General features: G+C 36.4%; 1 protein-coding gene across 1 annotated transcript in view; it reads left to right on the top strand.

The window, feature by feature from the left end:
• The window catches only part of LOC134675926 (irregular chiasm C-roughest protein-like), a 172,277-nt gene that overhangs the window by 143,332 nt on the left and 4,683 nt on the right, over positions 1 to 24,262 (top strand). The window contains exons 8-19 of the mRNA XM_063534271.1: positions 5,905 to 5,989; positions 6,924 to 7,012; positions 10,317 to 10,419; positions 14,517 to 14,650; positions 16,567 to 16,690; positions 18,673 to 18,818; positions 19,452 to 19,605; positions 20,133 to 20,359; positions 20,814 to 20,990; positions 21,506 to 21,680; positions 22,282 to 22,380; positions 22,863 to 22,952. Coding sequence (XP_063390341.1) covers positions 5,905 to 5,989; positions 6,924 to 7,012; positions 10,317 to 10,419; positions 14,517 to 14,650; positions 16,567 to 16,690; positions 18,673 to 18,818; positions 19,452 to 19,605; positions 20,133 to 20,359; positions 20,814 to 20,990; positions 21,506 to 21,680; positions 22,282 to 22,380; positions 22,863 to 22,952 — 1,603 coding nt within the window. The remainder of the gene's footprint in view (positions 1 to 5,904; positions 5,990 to 6,923; positions 7,013 to 10,316; positions 10,420 to 14,516; positions 14,651 to 16,566; positions 16,691 to 18,672; positions 18,819 to 19,451; positions 19,606 to 20,132; positions 20,360 to 20,813; positions 20,991 to 21,505; positions 21,681 to 22,281; positions 22,381 to 22,862; positions 22,953 to 24,262) is intronic.

Raw genomic sequence — 24,262 nt, forward strand, 5'->3', positions numbered from 1 at the left:
TTCTTCTGACATTGTAGATTGTGCATACCAGTTGTGTATTAATAGTGTGCACTCCTTTTCTGTTTACATATGACCTCTCGTCAAATTCGTCACTGTTGGGGGGAACAATGGCCACATGGGTACAGTCGATGCATCCTATGACGCCTGGCAGCCCATAGAGATTGAAAAATCTGTAAACAAATACAAAATACTTATTATCAATTACGGAACTTAACTGGCTCAACTTTAGTGCAAAATTTTCAGGCACATATTAGAAAAGTCTGAGTAGTTATCTATGTGTAGGTACCTTCATTTACATGTATTATTTTTGTACATATAAAAGTGGTGGTAGCGGAGTGGTAGGCAAAGGTGTGCAAATTTCAATCCAGAGGTGGTGGGGCCAAATCCGGGCATATTTTACACTCAGTGTACAATATGTATATCATCTGATATTTACCAGTTGCTTTCGGGTAATAGAAAACATTATGAGGATACCTCCCTCTGGGTGCTGGAAGGTTAGTTGGCTAACTGCCGACTTATATGCAAGCTGAGATTATATGCAAGAGCCTGATTGCAATACAGTTCAAATTACTAGGTCCTTAGATGTTAATAACATACTACTCACGGTTAAATACAACTTTTTTAAACAAAAAAATATTAATTCTTACTGCTGGGTTATTTGGTTCAACTCTGCTAAATTGGCTGGGAACTTGACGAACTGTCCAAATATATCCCTATGATTGAGTGCTGCAACCACTTCTGATATGGAATTTGACACAGCTGATTGTGATACTTTTCTGGACAAGTGTTGGCCCACGGGTGTTTGGTATGACCCTGTGGCTAAAAAATTCAGCGCAATTAGTACCTGCAAAAAGAAGAAAGGGTACAATTATAACGGTTTATTACAGAAATCAGAATAGCACATTGCACCCTTACTAGGGGCCAATTGCACCATCCCACTAAACCGGGGTTTACCGGTTAAACCTGGAGTTACCTTGGTTACCAGTACAATTAGACACTGGGTTAATGGTTTAACTGGTTAACCCCGGATTAGTGGAATGGTGAAAGTGGCCCTAGGAATCAATTCATGACTAACAAACCTTTATTTCGACATTTAAATCAGATGTCCTTTCGGCATCCTTTATGTAGGGTTTCAATTTCTCTATAAGGTCTCTACACAGCCCCTTTGTAAGCCTGTAGCTTTTCTTGAACTTTTGTTCAGTTTGCTGGAAAGCTGCAATGACTGCTTGAGCCGGCACCTGAGGCCGCCTCGCTAATGGCGCGGGTAAATTGTTCTCATCTTCACTATCTTCTTCACTGTTTAATAAGTTGAATAATAGATATTCCTCTAAACTGGCCATCTTAGATTGGTTGGATATATTATAATGTAGTTGACCCGTAACCGTAAATTGTAATATTATTCAATTAATTTGACACTGACACTGACAGTCACTGTTGTTTTTATCACTTTTACCGCCACTAGAGTAATTTTTCAAAAAAATAAGGACTTAATATAAATATTTATTTTCAATCAAAAACTAGCTAATCTAATAAACACAAAAAATTTAATAAATTAATTCCTTTGAGATATATGTTTTTATTGGCGTCATATAATACAAATGTGACTAAAATTGTGGATTCCTACTTTCTAATGATAGAATTTAATACGAGTGGTCAATACCACTCGATTCTCAAATTATATCAATAGAATTTCAAAAATAGCATTTCATCGTTTTCCACTGATTTTCGAGTGACGAAATCGAATGGTCGAGATTCAAAAATCGGCCCCCAGTTCCTGGATTTTTTTTCGTAGGTCCCTCGGGGGCTGGGCGTGTAAATTCAAAAAGTAAACTGAATCAGGCTCCTGTGTATATTCGAAAAACGGTTTTTCTTGAATAACTCGGCCATTTTTGATTTTACAGTAAAACCGTGAGGACAAAAACTGTAGGAAATTTGATTCTCTACAAGTTTGGTCCTCACAATTTTTCTTCTAGGATTGATATTTTGGAATTAAATTAGAAAAAAGCGACAAATTCTAAATATTATCATCATGTGAATTTACACTCCCAGTGACCCTCCGAGGGACCTACAGAATTAAAATCCAAGAATTGATTATTCACAGGTCAAAATCTATAATGACTCAACTATACCGCGAAAATCAAAATTCTTTCTCTTTTACTCCAATGAAGGCGTAATTAGAGTGACAGTAAAATTTGCGAATTTCGGTTTTCGTGGTACCTAGCCTCCCAGGAATACCGCCAACGAATGGGTTGCCGGGCGTCAGACCGTCAACATCTCCTGAAGATGCCTCGAAGAGAGGCGAGATGTGTCGAGTATTGTTCTTTTGGTGGTGGTTTGTTTTTGTTTTGATTTTTGCGGTGGAAGGGTAACATTAATTGCATGTAAAAATAAGTATAACGGATAACGGGTTAGCACTAATTGACTAGCACGTTATCTTTTCGCGGATTAGCAAAGTAATATTTTGGTTTTAATCAGGAATGCGTAAAAAAGCAAACATGTTTGCTTTTAAATATCTGTATATTTATTATTGTTTGATTTCTTTGCTGGCAGTTCAAAGGATGAGAATCTGTCTCACCAGACGGATAATGTGTGTATTTATAATATAAATCCTGCTTGATTAAATGAGTTTCTATTCTATTCTAACATTACCTACATAATATATACATACTGGGAGTCTATATCAGGTCCGGAAATAGTGCATAAAAAGTGTTAATATACGACATAAATGACGCCATGAAATAAGAATATAATTCACACCTCTGCTTTTTGATATTTTCTATTGGATGTTTTTTTCCAAAAAGTATGATAATTTATTGACTTTGTATGCAAACCGTACATAATGTCGAACCAATGACTTGTATTTCGGTTTCAACCAAACAATTAGTACGTGATCCACATTTTAAAATTTGAATAATCCTCGTTGCTCGCGATTATTGGTGAAAATAATCTTTGCAAAATGTTGGTGTTTTAAAAATAAATTTATATTTTTGTGCTTGCATTTTTTTGCTTGATAAATTAATAAAAGCAATAAATAGGCAGTATTATTTTGTGTCAGATTTCTTTGGCTATTTTTGACTCCCCCCAAAATCATCCAAAAATCATGCTTCTAATGACTCCGTTTCCTCCTACGTCTTGCTACCATCATCCGATGTCCAGACCCCCCCCCCCCCTAATTTGAAATGACGTAATTTATGAATAGCCCCCTAGTAGTCACGATGTTACTCATGTTATAGCGAAACTTATCCACTACGCTACACTACGTAGAGAATGCCTTGAGGCATTAAGTCTGCCATTTGTACCTTAGTTTATTGTGCAATAAAGATTAAAATAAATAAATAAAAAACCGGCCAAGTGCGAGTCGGACTCGCGTTTCCAGGGTTCCGTACATAAGTCCGACTCACGCTTGACTGCACATTTGTAATAGTTTCCTGTCATCTGTAGGTAAAGAACTATTTAGTGTATTTTTTAAATAACTTCGAACCTATGTATTTTAAAATTATAAAAAAAACATTCCATCTTTGGGTCAGTAATTTACATATTTGTACCAAATTTCAACTTAATTGGTCCAGTAGTTTCCGAGAAAATAGCCTGTGACCGACGGACAGACAGACAGACGCACGAGTGATCCTATAAGGGTTTCGTTTTTTCCTTTTTGGTACGGAACCCTAAAACTAGTGAATTTCAATGGTATCCCAAAATCCATTGAATCTGCTGTTGTAACTCAATTCGAAACTTTACCACAGCAAAATCGGTTTAGATTTAACTGGGAGGGTCCATGGAGCGGCGGTCCGGGAAAATGGGAACTATGTAACAGAATTAATAAGGCGTTACTATGGGTACTCGATTAAATTAAATATTAACTAATAATATTGTCTTCTCTTACCGCGATAAATGCTATCGGATGAATTCACTTGGTACAGATGTAGTATACGTAAAGCTAAACCAATGCAGCCCGGTAGGTCCCTATTATTAAAACTCCGGTGACCGTCTGTCTGTCACCAGGCTGTATCTCATGAACCGTTATAGCCTAGACAGTTGAAATTTTCGCAGACGATGTATTGCTGTTGCCGCCATAACAACAAATACTAAAAAGTACGGAACGCTCGGCGGGCAATAACACAAAACGAAAAGACAACACAGAACTATAGTTTACATAGCTACTACTGCCCCATTTTTCATAATTCACCTGTATAATATTGTTCAGATATACAACTGCCGTATTAGAACTTCAAGATATTCACAAGAGACGACACGTTCTAGATCCATTCTAGATACGTTAAAGTTTAGATATCAACTAGTTCTCTTTTGCAGCGCAATTCGGGCAACCAACGTCACTTTTACGTTAGATAGAGTAAGATATCTATTAGATGTGAATTGGATCTCTAAGTCATATCCTGAGGAAATCGTTCAAGAGTATCTCCAGAATCGCGCAAATGTCAAATTTGACAGGTTAGATCTTAAACATATCGTTATCGTATCTTGGTGATGTGTAAAAGATATCTAATAGATGTCTATTTCAAAATCGGTCCAATATTGTTGTACAATGTAGTTTTTTCCTCAGTCACCCGTTGGCCACAAACGCTGTAGAGGGTTCGAAACGTCGGGATGTAGTATGCATTCAATATACGCGATATAATCCGTTTCAATAGTTTTATTTCATATTAACTAATTATTGATTTAGTGTCTTTTTAGTGTTCCATACAAAGGGTAAAAACGGGAGCCTATTACTAAGACTCTGGTGTCCGTCTGTCACCAGGCTGTATCTCATGAACGGTAATAGCTAGACAGTTGAAATTTTCACAGATTCTGTTGCCGCTATAACAACAAATACTAAAACAGAAAAAAAAAATTAAGTGGGGCTCCCATAAAACAAACGTGATTTTTTTTGCCGTTTTTTGCGTAATGGTACGGAAGCCTTCGTGCCCGAGTCCGACTCGCACTTGGCCGGTTTTTATTAAATCATCTGTATAATACTGTTGAGATATACAATTATACATTCTTTACAAATTACAATTTCACCCGAGACAACCATAAAGGGTAACCGTTTTCCTTAGCGTAGCTTAATCACAAAATATAATTCACAGAGTTTTAACTAACTAAAGTTTTAAGTAGTTAGGGTGAAGTTAACTATAAGAGGCCCTCGTATGAGGTTGCCTTTGTATCGTGTGTAGCGCAATTTTGAAGGAAATATGGTAGTATAATGAAAGGTTACTATGAAATCTCGAACGGTTTTCACTTGTCAGTTGTGGTTATTTTATTCTTTAAAATTAAATAGAGAAGTTACGAAACTGATTTACTGGATTTACTACTGTGCTCATCTATTGAAATTATTAATGATTAATGATTAATAATTTTAATTAATTCCATTTATATTTTATGATAAATATAGGTATTATATTTAATACTTACGACCCGCCCCGGCTTCGCACGTGTTAACAAATTATACACCTGAAGCTCCCTCAAGAATCACTCTATTGATAGGTGAAAACCGTATGAAAATCGGTTCAGTAGTTTTTAAGTTTATCGCGAACATACAAACACACAAACAGATAAACGCGGCGGGGGACTTTGTTTCATAATATGCATTCATCATCATCATCATCTCAGCCATAAGACGTCCACTGCTGAACATAGGCCTCCCCCTTGGACCTCCATTCGTACCGCATAATATGCATTGATTTTAATTAATTCCACTTATATTTTATGACATATAATTTATATAATATAATGGGATATGATAATGCAGTGAATAAATATAATTAATAAAATTAGGAATTTAATATTTAGCTTAAATTACACGTACGTTTTACTAAATTAAATTTGCCTTTTACATAATTATTTATATGTATGTATGTTGTAATTAATTTAACTACATAAAAATTTACCATAAATACTTTGTTGCAGGTCCAATATGCCCCAAAAGTGCGTGTTTTCATCAAATCTGGTGCAGCCACTGGCAGGATACAGGAAGGGGATACCTTAGCAGTCGGTGAGTTAGAACAAAAGTTTCATATAAATATTTAAATCTTTTTTCGCAACTAGTTGCGACCAATCGCCTCATTATTATTGCCGGCAAAAAGAATAGATAGTATAGAGGGGTCCTGTCATTGTCAATTTTGTAGTCACGGTACATTTACTGCCATCTATCGCCACACGATTAAAACTTAAAATAAAATAGAAAATGTATAAATTAATCAAAATATGTTTACGGATAAATTATTTTTAATTTTTATTGTTCCATACTGACCCATGTTCTTTCACTGATATGTGTTAAAATTGTTAAATATCAAACGGTGTCGTCAACGCCATCTAGCCGAGAATAGGCCAAAGGTATAAATTATAATGGCGCCATCTATTCGAGAATGACTTTTTCTCCACATCCGAGGCACGTTTTTCTCTTAGACTTTATTTATCTTATACGAAGTTATATATATATCTCTGTTGCCGGTAAGGCCAGTCCCTAGATATCCTACTATTGTAAGTTAAAGCTTCTTAGTTCTTACAATAGGAATCTACATAATTTTTTTTCAATATACTTTTAGAAACCTTACCTTTCGAATTTTTTTTGTCGACTTTAGAGAGATTTCTTTTACTTTTAAAGCACTTATTTTGAGAAATACCTATTTACAGTATTTACTTAATTAAATTTTAATTTTCTTTGTTTATTATGCTAAACTTGTCATAATGTTAATAAAACATTCCGATACAAGTGCGATAACAAGGAAATTTCGCACATGTATCGTACAACTTTTTACAGTACATACCTATGTTTTTTTTTTAATTTTCGAAATAGTTGCGTAATGTGCTAATTATAGCACTAGTTAAGTGCGGTAAATTCACATGTTCTGTAAATTTTGTTTTACTTTCATTTATATATCGAAGTGACCGCTTCTAAATGCGACTAATAAAGCCTTTTATTTCAGGCTGCCAAGCAAATGCTAACCCTAACAACTTGACATACAGATGGTTTTTGAACAACGAACAAATCGCTGGTGCGGTCAGAAATGAACTTGTAAGTAATATGTACCTACTTAGGAAAATGTGGCTTTCCATTATAGAAGGATCCTTATGCTTCCAATGCAATAAGGTCCTTTTTATCTGATATTCCAAGAGAAATTCTGATAGAAATGTCATTATTGCACATAAAGCATAAGGACCTTTCTGATGGAAAGCCACAAATACTTCTCAGATTTTCTAATAGGATCTTACTAGTCATAGAGATATTATGCTATGGATGGTTGTATGGCATTTTATATGGAACTAAAGGTACCACGTATAAAATCGTCAAAATAATCCTTTACGAAAAATACATCTCATGTACATTCGACGTCAAAAATATGTTTACATTCTTCGCCTTATCACAAAGGAGTAAGGTGCAAAAGTGTAAACATATTTTTGACGTCAACTGTATCAACCGACCCTATGTATGGCGTTCAAAAGTGCATAGATATATGTCGACCGTAATGCCTTAATATTACGATTGACGGCTCGATTCGGAAAATGAATTAGATATCTATTAGACATCAAGAAGATACGATATTGATAATTAAAAGATATTTGTAAGGTAGATATGTCAATTTTGACGTTTACGCTATTCTGGACGTCCTCTTAAACGATTTCCGCAAGTTATGACTTATAGATATCCAAGTCACATCTAGTCGATATCTAATGTAGATCCCAAAAATCTCTAGTTCGTCTCTAATCTTGCAATTATCTCGTTTCCCGGATACGCCTGTGAAACATCTCCATACACTTTTGAACCCCAGTGTACCTAGCCTAGGTAACCTAGGAAAGGTTTAACAACGTCTTTTTAAAACCCCGGACCGTTTTACTACCACTAGGTAAGTAATATGTAAATTTAGATTAAGAAAATATGCGTTCTAGACAGCTCAGAGCACATCTCGTGCTCAGCCAAGGCACGTGCCCGTTAAGGTGAAATGCTACTCATATACAGGAAGCGTGTTTTTTTTTTTCAATCATTTTACCAAGTTCTAATAAAATATACAGCCATTTTATAATATTAGTTGGATGGTGGAAAAATGAGTTAACCCACATCCATTTTGCAACAAATCAACTTTAATCGTCAATTTATTGAGTTGATATCTTATTGAAAGATTAATGTGGATTGACACATTATTGTTTAACAGCATCCAGTTGGCCTGCTGAAATGTCTAGGTTAATTTATTTCAGAAAAGACAGTAAAAATATAAATAACTCATGAACTAAATATATCTAAGAATAATAGTAAATTAAAACTAACAACCCCAAAAATATCTAACTAACTAACTAAAATAAAACAAGGAATATAAAAACTACTGAAAGAGGCCTCCCCGCGCTACCCCCGGCGCAAAGGTGCCCATCACACTCGCTGCGTTACCGCGTTGAATTACCTGTTGAAATATACATATTAATTTAATTTAAAATTTCACACGTCCATGTGCACTCTAATGTAATTCGCCAGAATAAAGTAATGGACCTGGTGCAATAAAAAACCGGCCTAGTGTGAGTCGGACTTGCCCACCGAGGGTTCCGTACCATTATACAAAAAACGGCAAAAAATCACGTTTGTTCTATGGGATCCCCACTTAAATTTAATATTTATACTTATTATTCTGATTTTAGTATTTGTTGTTATAGCGGCAACAGAAATATATCATCTGACTATTCATGAGATACGGCCTGGTGACAGACAGACGGCCAGTGGAGTCTTAGTAATAGGGTCCCGTTTTTACCCTTTGGATACGGAATCCTAAAAATACACTCCACTTAAATAAAAATGCACGTATCACACTAAAGGCACGGAGCTAACTTTTAAAATTTCCTTGGCACACCGAAAACCTGCAATATGCATATATGCAATATGCAAAAGTCACGACTCCTGTGGTATTACTATCGCACTGGGTTATAACGAGTCGAACATATATCATAGGCCCCCCCCACATCTGGCGTCTTTCGAGCGTCGGCGTCTACAATTCTATGGCCGACGCAGCGTCGACGCAACTGCGCAGCGACGTCATTTTCCATAGCGCTGGACCGACACCGACAGACGCCGACGCTCGAAAGACGCCAGATGTGGGGGGGCCCATAGGCGTATCATAGGTGTATTAGTGTGATGTCGAAATTTGTAACAACTTTAAGGTTAATTATTCTTTATTCAAACAAACAGTAGGAATAAGATTACAGCTGCAGGATGCCAAGACACTTATACTGTTAATAAGTTTTTGACAAAAATTTCTTTTTGGTACAAGCTTTTATCGCTGACTGTACTTTTCTTTCCACAGGCAACTAATACTCATCGATACAATTCTAAAAACCCCAAACACAATTAGGTTTCGTTGTTTTATCACATATTTCCTATGACCACCTCCGGACTCCACCATCAGATCAGCTCGATGACACCATAATATTGCATTCTCACCCGACTTACGTATGTATGCAAAATTTCTGTCTGTGTGTAATCAAATCTTGCAAGTTAAATTTGATCCGCTTCCCGGTTTCCGATTGAGATGAAATTTTGAATGCATGTATAAATCGGATGACAATCCAATATTATGGTACCATCGAGCTGATCTGATGATGGAGACAGAAGGTGGCCATAGGAACTCTGTGAGGAAACAACGCAACCTAATAATTGTGTTAGGGGTTTTTAGAATTGTCTCGATCAGTATTAGTTGTCTGTCGTAAGAAAAGTACAGTCAGCGATAAAAGCTTGTACCAAAAAGTTGCCAAAATCTTATGTGTTGGTTAGCTAATGCGTTGGTCTCTTTCTTAGGCTACTTTAGAATATCCCCCTACTGCAATGTCACGATATAAATATTTTTTGATATTAAAATTCTTTCCGTGACGCGTCAGAGGAATTGTTTTAACTATGCAAGGTTAGATTAAAATGGCTATTTCAGGAAATTTAAAACAGGTCGGCCATGATTTGACTTTTAGATTAAATTGTTTTGGTTTCAAAAATAGGCGGATACTGAAAGCGTTAAGATAAATATAGTCAATAGAATTTGTCAATAGGTAATATGTTTACGTAGAGAGTCAATCTCTTAAAGATTTATAATTTTGCGTAACATCGATTTGTCACACTATTAGATACAATATAAGTATATTAGGGGTCAAATCAAGAGTGAACAGGCACCTTCTGGGCGAGCTCGCTCCATCGTAGGCCACGTCTACGCCTCGGCTAGTCTGTGGCCATGAATAAGCCCATTCATAATAATAAAAAAAAAATTGCCTTCTAACCCAGAGGATTTAGTTTCCACATTATAATTTAGAGAGTGTTTTATACATTGAGATAATAAATATATATTTTGTTTCAGATATTACCGAATATTTCGCGAAAATTCAACGAAGCCACGGTCAAATGCGAAGTACATAACCCGGTAGGGAAGAGCGCGGACACGAAATCCTTGGAGGTTGCATGTAAGTACTTAGCTGCCTTGTTGTATTTGAGTTCTACATTTCCAACTATACAAAGGTTGTCTGTAAAGGTTGTGTATTAAAAACAGAAGGGGATACAAACATGTTGGGGCACGTGATACGTCACTATACTTACATAAACTGCCGTATTCAAACTTCAAGATATTCACAAGAGACGACACGTACTAGATCCATTCTAGATACGTTATAGTTTAGATATCAACTAGTTCTCTTTTGCAGCGCAATTCGGGCAAACAACGTCACTTTTACGTTAGATAGAGTAAGATATCTATTACATGTGAATTGGATCTCTAAGTCATATCCTGTGGAAATCGTTCAAGAGTTTCTCCAGAATCGCGCAAATGTCAAATTTGACAGGTTAGATCTTAAACATATCGTTATCGTATATTGATGATGTCTAAAAGATTTCTTAGAGATGTCTATTTCAAAATCCGAATCGGGCCCAAAGTCTATAATTGAAGGCAGAATAGAAAAACAGAGAGGCCGAGGAAAACCGAGACGTTCGTATTTGGACCAGGCCAAAGAGAAAATCAACGTAGTGGTGTATCAGGAGCTCAAAACAGTGACAGAGAGAAGAACGGAATGGCGATTACTCCACCGACAAGAGCTCTTAAGAATAAAGCTGATGATGAAAGGATGTCTGAAGGAAATCGCTTTTTAGCGATAATACCACCTGTTATTATATCTATTAGATGTGAATTGGATCTCTAAGTCATATCCTGTGGAAATCGTTCAATCTCCAGAATCATGCAAATGTCAATTTTGACAGGTTAGATCTTAAACATATCGTTATCGTATCTTGGTAGTGTCTAAAAGATATCTAATAGATATCTATTTCAAAATCCGAATCGGGCGCACACGTTCGTACATTTCCGTGAAAATACGATGGAAAATATATAATTACGCCCTACATCTGTAGGTACATTCCCTTACTCTATTTAACGTAAAAGTGACATTGGTTGCCCGAATTGCGCTGCAAAAGAGAACTAGTTGATATCTAAACTATAACTTATCTAGAATGGATCTACGTAGTACGTGTGGTCTCTTATGAATATCTTGAAGTTCGAATACGGCAGTGTCTTGCTGTTTCTGTCAGTCTCGGTACAAAAAGTACTGGGGTTGACTGAAGTAGCATGACAAATACGAACGTTTCCGAGAAAATACGATGGAAAACAATTACCTATGGACTATTTTTTTTAACAAAATTACAATCATTCAAAATAAATACGTATTGGTCCTTACTCGTCTTCTTCTTCTTCTTCAATTTAAGAGGTATCCTCTTGTCGGTGGAGTATTTTCCATTTCTCCCTCTCATAAGCCATAGCTTTGACCTCTTGATACGACACGACACCAGCTATTTCTTTTATTTGGTCTATATAGCTACGTCTTGGTCTGCCCCTGCCTCTCTTTCCTTCTATCTTGCCTTCTATGATGGTTTTAAAGAAGTTGTCGTGCCGTAACAAATGTCCAATCATTTTTCCCCGTCTGTTGTTGATGGTGTTCAATATCATCCTCTTCTCTTTCACTCTTCGTAATACCTCTTCGTTCGTTATCTTCTCCGTCCATTTTATACCTTCCATACGTCTCCAACACCACATTTCGAAAGCTTCCAGTCTTTTTCGGTCTCTCTGAGTCATAGTCCAGTAGTTACTCGTCTTATTCCTAGAAAAAAATGGCCGCTTTCTTTCAAGTCCAAGATTCATTACAATTGTAATAGTTTCATTGTTATTACAGTCACAAAGTAATTTCGTTAAGAAAACCGTTCTAAAATTACTTGTACAAAAAAAGTTTCTTTCGGACATTATACAATCAAACGGGTGTCCTCAGTAAGAGTATTCGACATTTTATATTCGTGAGTCGTGACATAGCTACCATGTTGCCACTTTTGTGAAATCTGGTGTTTCGATATATTTGTACGTAACAATATTTTTTTTTCATTTGACGCTTACGGTATAACCTACCATTAGCATTTTCTACTATTCAAAAAGCATTAGTTACAAAAGGAATGAATTGATAGGTATCTGTAATGTCTATTCGTTATTTCACGACTTGTTATAAAAATAAGTGAAATACTACTCCAAAAACCTAAAGCATTTTCGAATAAAGCGAATATACTCAACGAAATGGTTTAAAAAATTACGTTCAATTTAGTTTCAGGCCTTTCATTTATTATGTCTAGTTTTTCTCTTAGCTAAATTAGGTTCTTAGAAAATTTTATTTTATCGCTGGTAATGAGAAAGCTAAATTAGCCAGGATTTTCGTAAATTTATTTTGTGACTTTTGTTTTTAGGACTTTAGACATTTTTTTCAAGTTTGTTGCTACGGATTTTAAAATAGACATCTATTAGATATCTTTTATACATCACCAAGATACGATAACGATATGTTTAAGATCTAACCTGTCAAATTTGACATTTGCGTGATTCTGGAGACATTCTTGAACGATTTCCACAGGATATGACTTAGAGATCCAATTCATATCTAATAGATATCTTACTCTATCTAACGTAAAAGTGACATTGGTTGCCCGAATTACGCTGCAAAAGAAAACTAGTTGATATCTAAACTATAACGTATCAGAATGGATCTAGTACGTGTCGTCTCTCGTGAATATCTTGAAGTTCAAATACGGCAGTATGTTTCTGGTTGACTTTGGGTGTGGGCTGCGGAATATATAATTATATTTTAACTAGGCCATTTTTTTTGCTAGTTTTGTTAAGAAAGGGACACTACACAGAGAGGTTTGCTAAAGTACTTAGTCTCAAAACACGTTTAACAATTCTTTAGTCAACACCTGTTTATATATTTAGTATTAAGAGGGAGTAATGTATAGGTATATATATATAGTCCTCCTCATCGATTTCGATGACGGCGACCTCAACAATTACGGATTACGCCTGTTATGGGCCCGAATGTGGCTGGCCAGGCCGAACTTGGTCTTAAAGACTCTTCTGCAGGTGTTACAATAGAGTTGGCCAGACGCGTTGTATGTATACGCGTAAGAGGGCTTCGGTCTCTTTATGTTGTTGGCGTTTGGCATATAAGATGTTGAGGCGGTTTTCATCAAACAATTTGATGCGATTAAAGATTAACGAGGGAGTAATGTACAGTGTTGTTCAAAAGTGCATGGATAAATGTAGACCGTAATGCCTTAATATTACGGTTGAAACATCTCCATGCGCTTTTGTACGCCAGTGTACGTCTACAATCTGTTAAAAACTTAATGATTGACAATTCCTGCTCTAATGTCACGTTGTATACAAAACGATCCTTAATAATAAAAGCCTTAATTACCCATTTTTACCAACTTTACCCTAACCCATTACCCCATAGCTAAGGAATCGATTGTTACTTACAGTAGCCCATGCAAAGGTCAGCACGTTAATAATGCCTTCTAAAGTTCACGTATTACGTTACTTGTTAATTATAGACTGTGGTCGGTGCCACAGTATATACATGATGCAATAACTTAACCAATTTTTTTTTATTAATCTGTTTTCGTTCGTTCGAATAATGAACGTAGCTCGTAGGCCACGTCTACGCCTCGGCTAGTCTGTGGCCATGAGTAAGCCCATTCATAATTAAAAAAAAAAAAAAAGCGGCTAAGTTAAAGTGGGACTGGTCATGTCTGCCGAATGCCGGACGACTTGTGGGCCAAGTTAACCACAGAGTGGGAGCCCCACGAGTCTAACCGGGGAGCCGGCAGGCCTCGTCGGCGATGGCGGGATAACTTGGACTCCTTCTTGAGGCTGGCCAGACATTGCACTAAATGGAGACGATTGGAGGAAGAGGGGGGAAGCCTTTGCCCAGCAGTGGGACATAGTGCGCTCTGAATAATACTATAATATAATCTGTTTTCGTATCCCATTGAACCAATAAAATCATTATTTATTTAAATTTAATTACACAAAACATAAAAAATAAAGTACAAATGGTGGACTTAATGCCTAATGGTTCTCTACCAGTCAACCATCGGACCAAAAATGGATAGATGAGTCTTTACATATATCCTTCCAACCTTTGCACTCTGCTGTAGCATTTGTCTAGCGTATGAAATCTTCATCTATCATTTTCCACAGACGGCCCCACGTTCCGCCAAAGACCGAGAGACGTGGAGGCAGAAGCGGGATCCTCGGCCACTTTGACCTGCCTCGTCGACGGGTATCCGACTCCGAGGATAGAGTGGGTTGTGTATCGAGGAGAACATGTTGTGGTGAGTTGTTCAGCAACTAGTAGTAGTAGTAGTAGTAGTTTGTAGTGAGTGGTGTAAAATTTAACTGTTTATATTTAATATTTTAAACTTTCGCGTTTTGAACACATATTAACTCACATCATTATAGACGCGTTTAACGCGAATTTTATTCAATTACCTTGATTTACCGACGTTTCGACACAGGTTTCACTGGTCGTGGTCAAGGTAATTGAATAAAATTCGCGTTAGACCCGTCTATAATGTGAGTTAATATATGTTTATATTTACCAATAAAGTCTGTATTCTATATTCTGTAAACACATTTTTCTCATCAAAAATGGATGGGTGGCAAAGTCGACTTTGCCGTTTAAAAAATAGGTCACAAAGTGCGGAGTTTATGGTCAGTCAAAAATTAAGTTGAAAACATTTCAGTCTTGCTTCGGATTCAATTCAATGGAGTCCCAAGGTCGTCCGTTTAAAACGAATCCTCAGCCTGCGAGTAGCTATTTCCCAACCCGGACACATCAGATGGACAGATCTGTATACACACACACACACACACACACACACACACACACACACACACACACACACACACGTAACGTAGGTACGTATGTTTATGTGTATGCTGTGGAAGAGCTTCTTTACATATGAGGATACACTAAGACAGAAAATTACCTCTTTTTCACACATGTGTGTTCCAACATGGCACACGTGCGGGCAAGTGAGTGGCACTCTGTCTGATTCGAACTTTAAGATACGTCAAATATTACGGCAAGATACGATATGGATTAGATATATCAGTGCCAAAAGTGACATTTTTCTTTGAGGAAACGTCACATTTAACACTGACATATCTAATCCATATCGTATCTAGCCGAAATATTTGACGAATCTTAAAGTTCGAATAGGGCCGACTGTGTGTTTTTTGGCATGGTATGATAACTGCAATTTGAGCACCTCGAAAGGTCATTGAAATATTGCTAAATTTTAACGTTAATGTTATTCTTATTCATTTAATTTTATGCGTTGTAAGCCGTAGTGTAAGTACACAAACCTTTGGTATGGTCGGCCGTAGAAAAAAGATCATAAATAAATATACAGGATCAGGAACAGGAAAATCGGCTACTTATTGTAAGAAACTTCTTAAAATACTATTTAAACCACCATTCCGACAAATCCCATTTAATAAAAGTTAATATCTATTATATATTACCTTAAATACGTAACAAAACGAGGGCTCTAATCTCCAGTATTCTTACAGAGCGGGTAAATCTTCTAATCTCACTGTCACAGTGAACGTGGCTGCAGCAGGCCACTGATATAAACTTTCACAATATTTAACAAAAAAAAAAAATCCAAGTCCAGTAAAAGTCCAGATTTTAAAGTTATTTACACATTATTATTTACTTCAACGAGACTTAATCGCATATAAGGCTGCTTGTTCACTGAAGCGGAGCGGAGCGGACCGGAGCGGAGATGTGGGGAATCAACTAATGTCATTTTTTGTAATCTCCACTTTGCTGGTTTCAACCGCTCCGCTTCAACCATTGGTTGAAGCGGAGCGGAGCGGAGATGTGAGAAATCACACATCTCCGCTCCGCTCCGCTTCAGTGGACAAACAGCCTAATTAAGTCTTTAAATTAACTACGACGTTTTGAAGAAGAAATTTCCATTGTGGTCTCGGGGTAAAACTGGCTAAAGTTGACATCAACATCTTTTAGCTGCGCTAGTTTGTCGAACAACCCGCATTTGATCCTGTTCCTGTTTATATACTTGAATGTTTTGCACTCTAGGGCTGTCACTTAGTCAACATACAAAAGGCAAAACTAACGAAGTCCAGATTTTAAAGTTATTAAGTGTCGTTCAAGTAAATACATATTAAATAATATAGTTTCAGTAGGCCAGGGTTTTGCTAACTTCCAGTATTGTTACAGATCGCGGGTAAATCTTCTAATCTCACTGTCACAGTGAATGCCGCTACAGCAGGCCAGTATTGGTGTAAGGCTAGTACGGAAGGGTATCAGCCGATTGAAGCTCCTGCTATGATTTATGTTAGAGGTAAGATGTTTTTCTGGTTGATTTTCGCATTGGTTTTTGTCTAGTGGATAATTGTAACAGTTTATCGTATTTTAAGGTTTTAGTGAAGTAAAAAAAAATAGAACACGTTGGGCGCCAAAGCAATCATAGCTTAGCTTTGGCGCCCAACGTGGGGCCCTTTCATCGTCCACTCCTTCCTGTGCTGTTGCCAACCCTTTTTTTAGCCCTAAGTATATTGTTTAATTTCTGGAGATGTCAGCTACTGGTTACTTTGGTTCATCAAGGAAAATAAAAGTAAAAATGATCAAGGGGTAAAACAATCCACAGATTTAGCAGGACTTATAAAATAAGTATTTATTATTTGACTATAACAAGCACTTGTATCCTATATCTGTAAGTCAAAAATCGTGTATCTATTAAGGCAGCTCAAACGCTCAAATCTTCACAGGTTGAATGTTGAACACAATTTAACAACTTACTTAAGGAAACTGCGGTCTATCGCCAAAATTGGTGACACGAACTTAGTTTTAGTGGAATCTATTCGAGCTACGATTCAGGCCGTTATTGAACACAGATTCCATCGCAGATGGTATTTGATCTTATTTAAACGTAAATGCGCAATACAACATTTTTTAAATGGCGTATGGTTGGCTGTGCCTTGACGGGTTGACTATTTCGACATTTATTCGTAGCGCATCTTTCTCTCCCAATATAAAATAACGAGCGTAATTTGTTGCGAGTGACGACTGAGATCAATGTATAATACTCGAATGCCGCTTCTAATAAGAAAATTGGGCAACTACGAGTATATTTGATTTCCTTTTAACTACCTAGCTTTTTAATAATTAACCGATTCGTTGCGTGTTCCATTTTCGAAAACTTTTGGCTGTGGCGCGGAACAATCATTTCATGACACGGCAGCCATGCCATGCGCTATAGAATATGATGACACGTGACTCCTCCCGTGTCATACGCCACACGTAAAAAAACATTGATGACATGGCAGGCGTGTCATAAGCTTCGAATCGGTTAAAATAGGAAATATTTAAACAAACTTTTTCTGTAATCAAATATCTATTCGGAACTTCTAGGTTTTTCGACTTATTTATACTTTTACTTTTTCTAGTTTAGGACACCATTGGTTTCAGCTGGTAAAAGACACTTTAAAAGTTTTTGTACCTAAACTTATTACGCTTTGAACTATTAATGATGCAAAACATATTCAAAACGTAACATCTTTGACTACAAAGGCGTCTTATACCAAATGCAACATGCAAAGCCCTAATAGCTTGTCTAACCTATCCCACTTCTGAACTCTCATACATCGGCCGATCAATTTGCCATAATTTAGTATTCCGTGCGAGGCATATGCGTTAGTATGCATGAAGTTTGAGTCTTGCCAACAGTTGGAAAACTTCGAGAAAAGTTTGTCATGCTAGTTTTAATATTAAAGTGGTAAGAGTGTTCTTGAAGTTAATTTTTGAAGGCGTGTTGGTATTAAGAAAATTTCATGAGAAATATTGAAATTTGACAAAACTTTGAGATGATGCATTTGTTTATAATACTGCGTTTAAGTGTATTTGAAGATCAATATCCATAAATAAGAAAGAGATGAAATTATTTTTTTATCTCGTAGCTGTATTTGCATCTCTTTCTTAACTATGTTTCTTAAATTATCTCGGATAGGGTACCAATTTTTTAGTATTCAAAAAATATTCAATTTTTTAGTACTTAAAATATATCGCCAAAGTAAATAATGTCTTTACGTCACAAAAATTTGTGAATGTTCTCTTCTCTTAAGTATTCCTAATAAAATACCTACCATCCCTCAATATTTCTTAACGAAAGGACCGCCTATTAATACCGAGCTTTTAACTGTATTTAATTTTCTGTGTATTTTCAACTGTGTGGTGCATAATAAAGAATATTTACTTACTTATTTCTTGGTGTAATTTTAGTATAAGTTAATCCTACTGTAATTTCAACAACTACATTTTCCAAAGGTCCGCCGAAAATAATGTCAAACCAAACACAATACGGCGTAGAGGGAGACAGCGTGAGGATAGAATGTATCTCCTTCTCTGTCCCGAAGCCCGATTACGTGCTTTGGTCGTTTGGAGGGAACGAGATTAACTCATTCTATAACCAGGTAAGTTCTAGTTCTAGGGGTACGGTTTAAGTTTTAGGGGTTGTTGCGGGGTTTTCATTGGAGGCAGTTTATACCAGTCGTTTGTATGCAAACGGGTAATGCTTTTAATGTACCATCACGCTTCGCGATTGTTATGTCATTTAGGGTGGTAGCTAAATTGGTTGGTCAATACTTGCGCTATGGAATGTCCAATTTAGCTAGAACCTTATATGGCTTAACATTCACGTGTGGTGACTGATGTAGAGCCACTGAGGCTTAGAGATAGTTCAAAAACTACCATCATCATCATCATCAAAATATTGTAACAATTTTGTGAGCGGCATAATTAGCCTTAGTAGATAATCCTGCCTATAAAGCTGATAGTCGTGGTTTAGAATCGAGAAGACATTTTTTGTGTGTTTATGACGACTTTTGTTATACTTTTAAAATTTTCCTCGCAATACTTATTTATATAACTATCTTTGTATATTTTCGATTATATGTGTATATCATCAATTCATCGCATTACTTAAATAGAGGTCAATCTGTGTATATTTTCCTCCAAATAAATGTTTTTTTTTACTCAAAACTATTTTAAAATAAGTAAATTTCTTACAGTTCAAAGTTTTGAACTAATAATATTTACTGTTTTAGGAGTATGCCTTTTTAGAAGAAACTTTAACAGACGGGAAGACGAAGTCAACTCTAATAATAAGAGAGAGTGACGCAAGGCATTTTGGTACTTACAACTGTAGTGTTTCGAATTTATACGGCTCGGATAGTATCGAAATACGACTCATACCTGACAGTAAGTATAAACAAAGAAAATTTTTCAAAAATCGTAGTGCAAAATATTGTAACAATAATTTTTACTGCAAATTGGGAGTATTTCTGCAATGTTCTAGAGTGCAGCACTAGAACAAACAATAAACCATCGAGTAACTATATATACTATGCCGTAAACAATTTTTCATAGATTATTTCCATCACTAAAAACCATGACAATAGGAACTTTGTAATAGAAAGTTGCCTATTTTCATTGTTTTTGAGTGTAGAATTAAGTCAATATTCCGATCGCTAAGTAAGTCTAAATAAGTACTTTTTTCAACGAAAGCCATCTGACCCGACAGATAAAGAAAAACTTTTAAGATTTAATATAAAGTTTGTGCGGAAAGAGAAGAGTCGTGCAATGTATGAGGGAGCCCAATACATTCCACGACTCTTCTCTTTCCGAACAGACTCTAGGTATATTATGAAACCTAGATAGATATTTTGAGTCTTATCTTCTTTATATTAATAACTTTTTTCCTCTCTACAATCAATGTTTTATTTCAGAATCCCTCCCCCTAATCCTCATAATAAGCAGCGGCTCCTCAGCCATCATAGTCATCCTCATCATCATGCTAATCGTCATGCTCTGCCATCGCAAGAGAGACGTAGACAAGAAGCCAGACATCACAAACATCAAAGCTAATGTCGACCCGTTTAAGGATAGCGATAGGAGTTCTAATATCAGTGATTTGAAAATGGAACTGAGGCAGGTTGAAGGAAGTTGTGAAATGGTAAGTGTTATAAAAACCAGAATGTAACTGCCAGACGGTTTATTTTTACTTTTGCTTCCATTATTTACTGGACAAGAAGAAATTGTCTATAAATGTTAGGGGACGGGGGTTAAAAAACCTAGTATCTGCTTCAATTCTAAAATATAACCAACGTTATTCCTGACTTCATAGTTAGACGGGTGTGAACCATGATAAAATGACTGGAAGTCTTAAGTTAGAGTCAATTTAAAGTTCACCATAATGACAAAAACATACTTAATTTATGAGAGATAATATGTGAAAATGACGGATATGAATAACAACATGAAGAGCGACAGAGAGGTATGATAGAAACAGCCATGCTACGGCGACTCAAAGATAACGAAAAGGGCGAGCAAATGATAATGTCCGATATTACATAACTTTTACAATAGATGCGTGTTTGAATTTGAATAATTTTCTAAATTCTTTGCAGGATGCATCAAACGGATCTGAGACAGAGTTCCACTCAAATCTTCAGCTGACGACAAATCTGGGTCTACCATTAGCCGGCCCAGTATCTATACCAGATCCTGGCATTGATAATGAGTTGATGAAGTACCAGCGATACAGCGGGGACTTCAATCAGGCGATTAGCCATTTGAATTTCAAGGTAAGATTTGCAATAAGTATGTACTTTAACTCTCCTGCCATCTAGGTTATAGGTTAGATACATATCTAACCTATTAGTGATGGCAGGAGAGTTGAGGTGATACATAAAGCTACATAGCGTACTAAGCAAAAACTAAATCGAATGACTAAGTTATATGTGATTTGTGTGCACGATATTTAAGCTAAATGTCGTGAAGAAACTTTAAGGCAACCTTGCGTTTGGTTGTAATTTAACTTGCTATCGGTGTGAAAAAGAAGAACAATTTCAAAATCTCATTGTTATGAAATGACTTCAACTCTGGTGCCAATAGATTATCTTCTTAAATATTCTCTCTCCTTTTGATCTAAGTGTTAATCCCAGATGCATTCTTATTATTTCTTTGGAGTCCAGATCCCCTTTCCGGCCTTCTTTGGCATCCTCTCTAGCGAAACTTTTGGCATCTTATATCCTCTATCTTCACATTCGTTATTATCAACTCAAATCACAGTCGTTATTAATCTTGATTTATCTCCCAGGGTGGACAGAGTAACGGCTACGTACCATACGTAGATTATTCAAGAGACTACGCCCCCCCACAGCCTGACAGTCTGACAGGATCGTTCTCTAGAAGTACAGAATACCCAGCTCAGTGTGGGTCTTTGAACAGGCAAGCTAGCTGCGGACGGTTGGGAGGGCTGGTTGGACCTGATGGTAAGTTTTACTTAACATAGAAAAAATCACCTTGAAGATTTAAATAAAAAATTGGATTCTGATCCTTTTCGGTAATTCAGTCGGTGAGACGATGGTACATTTTTATTAAATGTCGAAATTGAAAGTGGTTTTTGAGTATTGGAGCCCTAAAAACAAATGTGGAAGCACTATAAAATCCCCTTGATTACTTACTTCATTGGCTTAGTGATCCAAAAATGATCTTGGCCTCAGACACGTGAATGACGGTGTCCATTCTTTCCTTCCTCCTTTCTCCTTTATGGCTCCTCTACACGATAGGCCAACTCCGGCCACTCCAAGGGACGCAGCCATGTGGTAGAATGAGATAGCAATATCATTTGCTCCCTCTAACGCATAAATTGGCCCAAAAATTGGCGTTGGCCCATCGTGTAGAGGAGCCTTTAGGGCTTCGTCACTCCATTGGTATCTGGGACGCCCGGTTGGACATTTTATACTTCTCACAGCCCGATCAAGATAATCGACCAGTGAGAAGACCATAATATCTTCTCACAGGTCGAATGTGGGACACACAGCACCTCAAAATCTCCTGAATATCTTTAAAAATATACATTTTTCTCAACAGTTATCCCAATGGCTAATCAAGGAGCTTTATGCGGCGGCGTGGACGTCAGATACGCTGCAACTTACGGCAATCCGTATTTAAGAGGGAGCGGTCCAATTTGTAAGTATAAATTCAGATAACCTAGCGGTGGCGGCGCGTCAAACATATCCATAGGCAAGCCGGGGCTAATTTAGCTTACATATTTCCTTTACAACTCTGCTCAAACGTCCAAAAACAGGCAAGCCGGTGGGAATCGGCTTTTATGGACGCGCCGCCACTGTAACCTAGCAAGTTAGTGTTTATTTATTTATTCAATTTTTTAATTACACAAAATAAAATTGAATCGTGCAAAAGGCGAATTTAATGCTAAAAGGCAAAATAACGCCATAAGAAACACTTGATACCTAAATAATTTTGTATCATTTGAGTACAAGTAAAATAAAAAAAATCCAAATTTATTACACTGCAGTCTAAATGCTTAAATGTTACGCGTAGAAAATGAATATGAAGAAAAGTTTTGTGATGTGATGTACCTATATAGCAAAACCTGTAATTAATATATATTAAAAATAAAATTAATATTCAAATATTTTTTCCTTCAGCATACGTCCCGCAAGTGAACACAGCAAATCCAGCCGCCACACCCGCACCGCCGCCATATTACTCCGTTAGAAATAATTTACCCTTACCCGGTAAGTTAAAATTTTTTTGCTGGATCTCGATCCAACCGGTTTTGGTCTTAATTCTTTGAGCTAGCGTTTGTAGGAAAAAGTTATATTTCTAACGGCTCGATTCTCAAAATGTATTAGATCTCTACTAGACCTCAACAAGTTACGATATGGATAATTTAAAGATATTTGTAAGATAGATATGTCAAATTTGACGTTTCCGCGATTCTGGAGACCCTCTTGAAAGATTTCGACAAGTTATGACTTAGATATCCAAGTCACATCTATCTAGTCGATATCTAATGTAAATCTAGTTGATCTCTATATCGTTTCTAGATCTTGTGATTATCTCGTTTCCCAAATACGCGTGACAATTCTTTGAGCTAACGTTTGTAGGAAAATGTTATATTTTTAAGTATCTTCGAGTTGTGTCTATTGAGAAACAGAAGTGCGTTTAACTTTTGGCATGCAGCACTAAAACAAATTAAAATGCTGGAAAATGCTGTAGTTACTGTAAATGTTGACAGAAAATTCTATTTTTAAGTACTAGGTAATATTTTGCAATTTGTTGACTCTCCTATATTATTTTATTTATTTAATTATTTATTATACTAGAAGTTACAACTTTATTGTTACATACAATGCTCCACAAAACTACATTTAGTTTGACTGTGGAGTCTCAGTATATAGTATACCTACAATTGTCCACAAAAGTACACATACTGTAAATACAAAATAATCTTCGTTATGATTCTAATGTTCTTATTTCAAAAACCGTCAAAAAGCTTCGAGTACTTATAGGTTTTTAGTTAATCGACCCATTTCTGCTAATTTATAGTACCAACCCGCGACCGTACCGCTAGGACTAATTTACCCCAAGGTCCCCAGGTAACTTCCCAACTATTTTATTGGGGTCAATTGGGGTACCTTGAGCTTAAATGGTGTCCTGAGCTCAAATGATGTATGTTATTAGCATTAGTAATCTCGGAGCAATTTGGTGGCAATTTCAGCTGGAAATAATGTACAAATAATTTCAAGGATTCTTTTGCTTTGATATCTAGAGCCACCTACAGTGTTATTTTTGTAAAGAATAGGCTACATGCATTAAAATTATCTTATAATGATTCTTCAATAAACACATTAAATCGTACGAAATTTGATAATGTAATAATGATAACACCATATAGCTGATCTGATGAAGACTGGCACCTTATTCGACATGTACAACTGTCGAATTTCGCGTCAACTTCAATTCAACAGTTGAAGTTCATCAAGTGCGGATAGTTAATTTGGTACAACCAATAATTTAACAACTTTGTTTTATTATTACTTTA

Source organism: Cydia fagiglandana, chromosome 23 (genome assembly GCF_963556715.1).
Source record: "Cydia fagiglandana chromosome 23, ilCydFagi1.1, whole genome shotgun sequence".
Lineage (NCBI taxonomy): Eukaryota > Metazoa > Arthropoda > Insecta > Lepidoptera > Tortricidae > Cydia > Cydia fagiglandana.